This window comes from Ptychodera flava, chromosome 12 (genome assembly GCF_041260155.1).
Source record: "Ptychodera flava strain L36383 chromosome 12, AS_Pfla_20210202, whole genome shotgun sequence".
Taxonomy (NCBI): domain Eukaryota; kingdom Metazoa; phylum Hemichordata; class Enteropneusta; family Ptychoderidae; genus Ptychodera; species Ptychodera flava.
Window position 1 is genome coordinate 11873315 of NC_091939.1, and position 11261 is coordinate 11884575.

Here is an 11261-nt window from a genome sequence, read left to right on the forward strand (position 1 = left end):
AAGTCTCCCCGTTTATATAATCGATTTTTTTTCTAGTCCGCCAATTATCGTACGGCCGCATATTTATTGTGGATGCACGCACAGAAAAAATAAACATGTATTTGCACAGTTCTGCTCGCAGATGTTCGACACTATACCTGTTATCAGCAGTTTGTAGAGCCATGTTCCTGTAAGGCAAGTTCTGAAATTGATTCATTTTAAATGCATCAGTGGACATTTGAATTTATCAGTCGAAACTGACTTGAGTTTATCCAACTCTGGCCAGGTCAATGTCACCTGCTGAGGAGCACAAAAATGACGGTCATGAGACAGTATTCAAACCGTGAATTCCTAGCTACATTTTGCCAAAATGTTAACAACTAAGCACAGTGATCTACCGAAAAAAATATTGTTTCAAAAGTACATGATATGACTTAGATGCGACTTAAGTTTTACAAAATCGACAATACTGGTAACTGGAAGGTTAAAATATTCCATCAAATGAACGTTTTAATCTCTGAAATTTTCGGTGCAATAATGGCAAATTTGGCAAATAAATAATTCCATTTAGTCACACCTTTTTTCATTTGAGCTAGAGTCTTTACTATTCAAAGTTTTGCTTTTGTGTTATCGTACGAGGGGAATGTGAAAATTGGTTTTAAGTGATTTAAAAACAGTGACTTTTCATCTTACAGTATATTTGTAGAAATGGTGACCCTATCTTTTTCTTCAATATTTGATAATTCTAATGTGCCAGAGTTCAAAAATACCTGATTTCAGTCAAGTCCCTTGTCTTCAATGTATTGCTCTCTGGTCCGATCTTGTGTACAAGTATGTTTCACTATCATGAGCGTCATGTGACCTAAAACTCAAACGGTTTCAAGAGACTCATTTGACGAGTGCCAAAACATGTCTCGCGCGCTCTGTACGTACGTGCGTACTGCACACACACTACCCTGAACTTGCAGAAGCGCGTCCGAGATACATGAGATAGCAATCCACTCTTGCGCTATAATCGGAAGAAAAATTGTTGACATTGTACGAAAACGGTCATTACTCTAACAATTTGATGCCCCAGTCACGAATGTAAGATGTATAATAATAAGGTTATTACAAAAATACCGCAAAGGATGCACTCGGACATCGGCGCCGCGCATCGCCCTCCGCTTCTCTTTGGGCGATACGCTGCGCCAATGTCCGAGTGCATCCTTTGCTGTATTTTCGTAATAACCTCATAATATATATATATATATATATATATATATATATATATATATATATATATATATATATATATATATATATATATATATATATATATGTATGTATGTATGTATGTATTATGTATTGTGTGTGGAGAGACAGAGAGACAGAGAGTTATGAATGGACAACACTACACAAAATATATCAACTGTTTGGATAATGAATTGTCGAGGATAACACCTCGGTTGCTCATATGTGTCCAACGAACGATATCTAGATTGTAAAGGTAATATATTTGCACGCATGGTTGGATGCGTAGGCGAATGAATTATGGTACGGCATATTTGCGTTTCTTGGGATAATTAAATATGTATATCATTGCCATTTCACTTCTTGAAAAAGTGAAATTTTTATACGATTGAACTGGTTTTCAAGTACTAAAGTAATTTCTAGTGCTGGTGAGAATTGACCTCCACTTGGTGGTCCTCGTTGTTGTCATTCTAACGCAAACAATATAGATGGATAATGGGAATTTTTTTCAGTAACTTGGTCACGTGTGACGGAGCTGAATGAAGCACGAGCCGGAGTAACAATGGATCACCGATGGTGCAGCTGCTTCGTGGGGGGGGGGGGGGGCGCTTCTAGTATTCATCTCGGGGGGCAAACATGTCGATCACGTGTATCTTGTGAACATAAAGCTTCGGCTATTTTGTAAGTCAAGGCAATCGAACAGAAAACAGTTTTTCTAGATTTTGGTTTATAGCCAATTCTACGAATCTTAGAAAATGTCAACGCAATGTGGAATTGATGTGAGTGTATACATGTGCGCTTGTAAATGTGTCAACTTTTAAGTGATGCACATACACAAGACACGGAAGAAGCGTATTTCAAGGTATTTCCAAGTTTATGGAAGCCAGAAACTATATAGTCATAGGTATGTTGTTTTGCTAGAAAGATCGAAGGGATGCGATAACAATTTACATTTTCTGTTAGCCGGCATCTGTGTACACAGAAGTAGCAGGATATGTCTACACACAGTGTGAGGCAGGCTAGATCCCTGCATGATCAATGGTTCTACTCCGGAATAAAAAGGACGCGATGCGTTCTACAGACTCAGTACGCCCAAATAATCACGTGATGCCGGTACAAACAAACCCACATGTGTACTAGCGCGTATAGAAATACACGTACGTCTATGCGCGTTTGCGCACATGGCTTTGTTTGTACCGTGGTCGATTCGAATTCCGGGTTTGGCCTATTGCAACACGATTGGAACTAATCTGGGAGAATGTGATCTTTCGTTTGTTCAAATTTATCAAAAGTGTTAGATGCCCTATGGCTGAAAGTTGCAATATAATTGCAAATTACCCATAAAATCAAGTGTAAGCTTATCGCAAAAACAGAAAAACAGATGAGTTTACATTTGCATATTAAACATTACTACACTATGCAACTATCCCAAATTAGTTCCAATCGTGTTTTACCTACATTTTTTTTCGCTTCGTCGGTCGCTATGGTATTCTTCCATCGCTATTTCCTCTACAACTTCCTACATTCATAAATGTAAGGTCTGAGAGGACCGAGCTGTTTATTTGTTATCAGGCTTTGTGCTTTAAAGTCAAGTTATAAACTCGTTGGATGGCTAACAAACTCATAGTGACAAATCACGAAGTATGTTGCATATTGATATTTAACAACGCCATTGATTATATTTTGCTAATTTAACTTAGAAAAACAGTCGCAAGTGCTCCCTTTTGTGGAGACAAAATAATAAATAGCTGTTGGTGTAAGTTTCTGAAGCATTTCATGTCAGCGTCCCTGTCACTTGTCACGTGACTGGCTCAGTTTTTCCTACGCCATGGTAACCAATTTAGGTTCGGTGTTGAGTCAGATTCCGGGTATATTTTTGACTTGTGACGTAAGCGTTGGTACAGGAATGTAATGAGTTGAAACCATTTCTGCATTAGAACACTTTCAATAGTACGCTGTCTCAGGTACTGTCCGTCTTTCTGATGGAACATTACAAGTTCGATACGGTCACTTGCATACCTTTGTCTACGACGTAGTAATCTATAGTTTTGTTAGTCCCCACGGACACCGTCCGGGGGGACTTATAGGTTTGGTCATGTCCGTGCGTGCGTGCGTGCGTGCGTCAGTGCGTGCGTCCGTCCGTGCGTCCGTCCGTCCGTTCACGCAGATATCTCAGAGATGCCTGGAGCGATTTCATTCAAACTTGGTACAAGGATAACTTTATATGTCATACAGATGCACGTCGATTTGTTTTGTGGTACGATGCAATATGGCTGCCAGGCGGCCATTTTATTACAATTTTTTTCATGTGCAGAGCCATAACTCAGGCATGTTTCAACTGATTTTATTCAAAGTTGGTACAAGGACATTGACCAATGTCATAGATATGCATGTCAATTTTTTTGGTGATGCGATCCAATGTAGCCGCCGTGCGGCCATTTTGTTACGATTTTTTCATGTACAGAGCCATAACTCAGACATATCTCTACCGATTTTATTCAAACTTGGTACAAGGACATTGACCAATGTCATACATATGAACGTCAATTTGTTTTGAGATACAATCCAATATGGCCACCAGGCGGCCATTTTATTACGATTTTTTCATGTACAGAGTCATTACCCAGGCATGTTTCAACAGATTTTATTCAAAGTTGGTACAAGGACATTGACAAATGTCATAGCTATGCACATCAATTTGCTTTGTGATACGATCCAATATGGCCGCCGTGCGGCCATTTTGTTACGATTTTTTCATGTACAGAGCCATAACTCTGGCATATCTCAACCGATTTTATTCAAACTTGGTACAAGGACATTGACCTATGTCATGCACATGCACATTGATTTGTTTTGTGATACGATCCAATATGATCGCCGTGTGGCCATTTTATTACGTTTTTTCATGTCCAGAGCCATAACTCATACATGTATCAAGCAAATGTATTCAAAGTTGTTACAAGGAGATCGACCGATGTCATACATATGCACCTTAATTTGTTTTGTGATACGATCCAATATGGCTGCTGTGCGGCCATTTTGTTATGATTTTTTCATGTACAAAGCCATAACTCTGGCATATCTCATCCGATTTTAATCAAAGTTGGTACAAGGACATTGACCTATGTCATACATATGCACATTGATTTGTTTTGTGATACGATCCAATATGGCCGCCGGGTGGCAATTTTATTACGATTTTTTCATGTCTTGAACTACAACTCAGACATGTATCAAGCGAATTTATTCAAAAGTATTTTTATCACAGACCTAATGAAGAGGACTCTATCCTCTCTGAGGACCTGTAATCAAAGTACCCATTAACAAGTGGGGACTGTGTCATCAACGATGACTTGTTCACGAATACAACGCATTTTACCCCTGTCGACACCACATTCTAACTGTCAAAATTAGTCCAGTCACAGATCCAGCACCGTGCAGCGCCACCGTTTGCAAAGTCACGTGACAGCTTTAAGTCGCCGCTGGAATTTGCTAGAAACGGTGAGATGGCGTCGTCCGGTTTAAATTATTTTCACCCAAAGCCAATCAAACTATTGCGGGTATACTATTTTAAAGCCTCCATGTTTCCTACGAAATTAAGTAATTAATTCCTTCAGTCGTCAAATGCGAAACTCGAGACTCTTGAAAATGTTATGATAGTTAGTAAAAAAGGAACATGTGCTCTTTCCAAATTTTGCGAACATCGTTGCAATAAAACTGATACCTTTTTGGTCATGATGTCCCACGGTCGGCCGTACAAAAATGCACACCGTGTAAAATATGCTTTCGGCATTCAGGGCAAATATGAAGGGAAAGAGAAATTGTAAATTTTAAAAGCTAGGGCGCCCCCATGCGGAGAGTACAAGAAAACTAGCGCCGATTTTAAAAGGAAAGGTGAGAATATTAAGTATATATATGTAGCCTACTATTTGTTATTGAGTGCAACTCGTCTACATTGGGAATTTAATATATATATATATATATATATATATATATATATATATATATATATATATATATATATATATATTTATATATTTAAACCACGATCATGACGTCACAGTATACAAACAAAACCACATTCACTCAAAGAACCTCCTACAAGCAGTCGAGGCAAGGTTCAGAAATTATCCTAGGTAGTTGTAGAACTCAGAGAGGTAGTTCTAGAGGTAGTTCTAGAACTACCTCTGGGGGTTCTGGAGGTAGTTCTAGAACCCCCAGAGGTAGTTCTAGAACTACCTCTCGGGTAGGAGACACTCAATCACCTGTCACACAGAAATGCAAATACACTGTTCAGTTTGCAGATTTCCATTTATTTCTTGGGTACAATAATTGAATCAGAAGTCATTTTAACAAATTTATGGTAATACTGATTGAGGATGAATCCTTTGCCGACACTGCCGCTGCCGCTGATTCCGTGGCTTTGGTCACACTGTTCACTGATGTACATGACAATTTTCTTGGTGGCTCAGGGGCTTCTCCATTGCCTGATATGATATAGAAAGACATTTAGTCGATTAGTCGATAAAGTGCAATACAGCCAAACACGGGTGAAATAAATGCGTTACAAACACCAACCAACCGCTGAACAGAAATGTCCCTCCCCTCCTCCCAAACTGTTATGACATCTTACTATCCCAAAAAAAACTTCTGTTACATTTCCCAAATAGTTATGAGTTCTAATTCATTATGGTTCAGTTCACCACTCTTTGTTGCATTAAAATTTTAAATATTTAACATTTGCGCGTACCTTGGAGAATTCTGCTTACTTTCTCTTGCTGTTCGTCAGATGTGCGCTTGTAGTGTCGGACAGCGTCGCTACGATGGCCAGTCTTTTCGCAGATCAACTGCTCATCAATGTCGGCATCATACAAACGTGTTGCTGCTGTCGCCCTTAAAGAATGATTTGTTCGAAACCCAGGGATATCAGCTTCCTTGCATAGACGGGCAATAGTACCATGAAGAGCGTTATGACCTAGTTTCTTTAAGCTATACCAACATGTAGCCGTAGGTTTTGCCAGAGGATATAGGTAGTAACCATCGTCAGGTCTATTTGGAGGACTGTTGAGGAAGAATAATAGAAATAAATGTTTACAGTCAACATGAGCATAGTTTACGTGTAGATTACACGCAAATGTTTCATAAAGTTTACGAGTGGACACATCAAGATGCCATTAGCCAAATGTAGAGGTTAAATTTGATATTTGACTGATATAAGGTGAGAAGTTCTGTTTGCTGTAAGTTAGAAATCTAACGATATAAATGTGTGAAAGACAGAAATGGGTAAAACTTACCATAAATTGTTGTAGCGTTCATACAGTCTTACTATACATCTCTCAGGATTGTGTGCATTCTCGTATGCTCTGGTGACTTTTTGTCGAATTTTTCGACTCGACAGTCCTCCCTGGTTAGACTTACTGACATCTTCTCTATATTCCAGATACTTTTTGCCTGATATATCTATTTTCAGTTGTATTTGAGAGTTTTTATGGCGCAGGTTTCTGTGCTCTATACCACCACGTAGAGCAAAGTGCAAACCAAACAAGTAAATTTGAGAATCAAGGAGCGACTGCGGTGTATGATCTCCCAAGAGTTTCCTATCCCATAATACGTTTTCTTCGTCAACCGATATGATTTGCGCTTGCCTTCTGTGAATTCCAATCCCACTCTTGGCTCTCATTTTCATGACACAATCGAGACTTCTTTTTATATCAGCGAAAAACGGGTCACTCAAAAATTGAACATTTCTCACGTGTTCTGACACGTACTTTTGTATACACATGACAATTTCATAAACCGTTTTGTCGGGAAAATCAGAACCTAATTGCGTTTTTTTCAGTTTGTGAACGAATCTTGTCAGAGAAAAATTAATTTCATCGTTTGTCATTTCAGTAAGTGACGGTTCAATTTTGCTTAATTGTTCTAGCTTATTGTCTTCAATACGCCTGTTTCTTTCCTTACGCCATGTTTCGAATAATGAAACGGACCAATGTAATTTTTTCTAGTATTGTAAGGTACATTGACATCAAATATTTTTTGTAAATCTGAATCGCATACTAGTGGCCCCGACTCTCAAACTATCGTTATTTTTCTGTTTGTCTGAGTGACTATTAGAGGCTGCTCTCTCAGTTTTTCCAACACTGCGAATTTCTTGGTTGACGCTGCTAGTGCCCTCGGCCCCATTATACTGTAAATTATCAAATTCCGTAAGGAAACTCTGGGGAGAAAACACTGGGAACTCACCAGAAGAGTCTGAATTCGATTCAGTGTCCTTAAATGAGTTTTGTGTTATGAATATACTGTCACTGTCAGACATGATGTGACCTGCGCCAACCAAGCTCTGAACTGAAATGCATGGGCAGCAGTTGTCTGACACGTCATCATGGGCGTTATGTAACACGCCTTCGAAATTGTAAAGACAAGCTGCATTTGGAAATTAGCATATAGTGTTGCGACTCGATATGTGAATATTGAGATGAACACCTGCTGAAATGTGAAACTTGCAAAGCCAAGCCGGGCGGTCTAGAACTACCTGGCTTCGGCGTAGTTCATTTTGACAAAGGTTGTGCCATGCAAATTCCACCTTCAAAATTCACTAATAATCGTCTCTAGACTCTAGATTTATATTTTCTGTCCAGGACTTTGTCTTGTAGACAAACACAGTTCCAACTGTATCGTAGATTGTCGAGGATCGTGGTTTAAGTTAGAGAAACACCTCCCCCTCGATGGTTCTTGGTTTCGAATCGCCTCGGGCCTGCGGCCCTCGGCGATTCGAAACCAGGAACCACCTTGGTGTCGGTAGTTCTCTATTACATATATATATAAGGCCAAAAAAAAGAAAAGAAATGTTTCTGGTCAGCGCGCGCGTCACTTGAACAACAGCGCGTCACCCTTTTTTACCTCGCGTGCGCATGCCGCAGCGCGGTTATGTCGCAAGCGATGTCTGTCTGTCTGTGTGTCTGTCTGTCTGTTGGTCCTTTTCTCAAAACGGCTGAACGTATTTCAGTCAAATTTGGTAGACATCTTTAGAATTCAAATGGCTAGAACTGAAAAGGTTTTGGTGGGCGTGGCTTGGATATTAATGAAGTTATGAAAGTTTTAATTTTTCTGTTACGCCGCGTATGACAAGTGAAAACAATCGACTGTTTGAGGGCGCTGTGAAATGTGCTTGTCCAGGTTGGCTACAGCTGGATAGCTCTGGTTTCAACCACGGTCCCTCCGTGTTTCAACCTCGTATTGAACATTAAAAATATGATATTTTATTACTCATTCAACTCACTATTCAAGATAAAATATCGTTTAGCAAATTAGCTTCATCCTTGGTAATTGATTGTTTCCCTCGCTGCTCGATCGCCAGAAATGAGTACATACGTTCTTAGCCCTGCGTACGATGCTGTGTGTTCCGCTACAGCTATTAATAGCCCCGCTCACCACAGCCCTGCAAAGACCCGTACGTAGAGTTGGTAACTTCAAATCCATTTTTGGACTTGACGTAAAAAGCCAAATTACTGCCGAAATTCAGCGTTCTTGGGCCCAAGTCGTATCCCTGCCTACCGCAGCTACTCGATCGCTTCCAAAAATGCCAGTCTTTTATTCTTTTTTCGTAAATAACCGTCGATGTCGGCAACTCTCTCGCTAGCCCTGCGTACGTACGCAGTGTACGCTGTGCATTCCCTGTGTGCGTTCCTAACACACAGCGTACACTGCGTACGTAATACGTTCTCTACCTAGCCTCATGGCATGGAAGTGCTGATGAATAATAACTTTGGGTCAAAGGTATTGAAGTGTCCAATCAGGTTCGTGCACAGAGTCCAAGGCCATGACCTACTTCATGTACTGCTGCACTGTTTTGATTTTGCTTCGCCAAGAAACGTATTCGTCATTGTCCATAGAAGTATGTTTGCTCTCCTTTGAGGTTGTTTGTGAAACAAATTCCGGGATAGGCCTTGGAATGCATACGATCGGCATCGCGGCAGTGCATGTAGCTAGCCGTACGAGTATGGCGAGAGTGTCCGGCTTTGGCTACGCCGCCTCCCACCTCCGGTAGGCGGCGTAGCCCCCGGCGTAGCCAAAGCCGGACACTGTCGCCATACTCGTAGGGCTATGCATGTAGCGTACCATGCTTGTGTAACTGCCGAGCTCAACGTGCATTCACGGTTGATACTCGTGTACAATCATGATGTGTTCAATTCTGATGAAGATTCATAAGTCTTAGTTTTGCAGTCTTTTTTCCGTACGATAATCCTGACAATACGTGTTACTGTTAGACGAGGTGGCCATTTTATGATAAGTTTCAATACTGCACAGCTACATAGCGTCACTATCGTGTGATCGAGGTACAGCGTTGTTGAACGGGATACAGAAACTCTGCAGAGGGAGAAACGATCGTTGACATGAACAGTCAATGTACTTCAGCACGTAGTCCGCAGATAGCGGATCGAGAAAATAACAGTCTGTGTCTTTTAAGTTGCTTTTCAAGATTGTATTAGCTACAGAACCAACAATGACAAATTTTTCATGAGATTTCCATGTTGGCATTGATGTTAAATCAGGAGCAGTAGGCTAGCTCCTGCCATGCTCCTGCGTACAATAGGTCTGCGTTTCCCGGCGGTACGGTGGTAGGCCGACGGCTTGTACCACACTGTCCACAGGACAGCACGTGGTAGAGGCCGTGTGCACAACCTGTACGCAGAGCTTCGAATACACTAGACAGAGTTCGTGTTTCCGTAAATTAGGCATTGAACTTGACAATATAGGCAATAACCAGAATCATCGACCATCGCCTGACAAGTGCACCATAGTCAGCTGTACATGAGTTGCGTGGCGTGGTGAGCAGGTTCCCATGGGTATTTATTTTTTGAAACGCGTACTTCAAAGGTCACGAACTCATTTTGCTGCTACACGGCGCGGCACAGATGATTGTATCGTTTTTGGGCGCATTGAGATACTGTGAAGTAGGTCAACTCGTTCTACATGGCAATTATATGTGAAATATGCAGAATTTATACGCAAACGCGACCTCTGCCAGTTAAGAGCCTGCTCAGCCATTTGCACTTGCATCGACAGATATTGTTGGATCATAATTTTTCAAATGGTTTCTTTTCTTTTTTTTCATTGCGTAATACAGTGGGGATAATGTCAAATTTAGATAGATTGGATTAATTTCGGGAATAAAAACAATGTAATGTCATAAAAGCCAATACCCCAAGAAGTACTTTACAAAATGTGCACGCGAGGCAATTCAGTTCATATCTGGTTTCCTGGTTTGTGGCCTGTGGCTGTGGCAAACTACATACTGATTACTATAACACCAAGCCACAACGGCTGAAGAGAAAGAGAAAATTCTTGGGCACATGATCAGTGACTGCATGAACAATTTAATGTTACTATATTGATAAAACTGTAAAACTCAGTGTTCTCCCCAGACCATAGCGGTCCCGCTACGCTTTCGCCTCTCCCCGTACGCTTTGATTCTCCCCGTTACGCTTTCAAATAGTCCCGCCATCCTTTAGTTCACACGCTCTGCGTAGCTACCAGCTGATGCATGCATTGTCTACACATTAGCGCTCACTGCAACTTTCAACCTGGTGGAAGGTGTGAAGTATGGTATGCATCAGATAAGTTGTCCGTAAGTGTTGAGAGGAACGTTAAAACAATAGAAGAATCGGCTGGGTTGTTCACAAATTTTCATTCCAGAACGACTATTACGACCAACAACATCGCGGACAAGTGTTCACAGAAGTAGGCGGTGTAGCACTAGCAGGGCCTTTGATCACATTTCAGACATTCCCATGCTTTGATCAACGAAATGGATCGCAAAAGAAACAAGAGTTAACTGGTGAGGTTGATTATGATTGTACAACGATGAGTTTTGTCCTAGTACGATCACGATCGCGATCGAGTTCACATTGCATAAATTTCAATATGGCGGCGGCCATGTTGGTCGACGGGTTTATAACGTGTTGACATTGATACTGGCGTCGCGTGTGGTGCCACTCTGACACGTCCTCTGAAAGATTTTACACCTGATTTTCGAGGGATTCTAGTCG

General features: G+C 40.9%; 1 protein-coding gene across 1 annotated transcript; it reads right to left on the minus strand.

Annotated features, from left to right (window-relative positions):
• Nucleotides 1-5556: 5556 nt before the first annotated feature.
• On the minus strand, nucleotides 5557-7027 carry LOC139146040 (transcriptional regulator QRICH1-like). Its single transcript, XM_070717487.1, has 3 exons — nucleotides 6507-7027; nucleotides 5963-6273; nucleotides 5557-5699 (listed from the first exon to the last, which is right to left on the minus strand). The coding sequence occupies exons 1-3, from the start codon at nucleotides 6992-6994 to the stop codon at nucleotides 5557-5559; spliced, it is 942 nt and encodes a 313-aa protein (XP_070573588.1). The 5' UTR covers nucleotides 6995-7027.
• Nucleotides 7028-11261: the final 4234 nt, after the last annotated feature.

What these genes read in the sequence shown, in the direction of transcription:
- LOC139146040 (XM_070717487.1), bottom strand. Translation starts at nt 6,994, where the DNA reads ATGTGTATACAAAAGTACGTGTCAGAACACGTGAGAAATGTTCAATTT. An exon ending in GAACGCTACAACAATTTATG is followed by an intron (nt 6,274 to 6,506) that starts GTAAGTTTTACC and finishes CTTCCTCAACAG; the next exon opens with TCCTCCAAATAGACCTGACG. An exon ending in AGTAAGCAGAATTCTCCAAG is followed by an intron (nt 5,700 to 5,962) that starts GTACGCGCAAAT and finishes ATATCATATCAG; the next exon opens with GCAATGGAGAAGCCCCTGAG.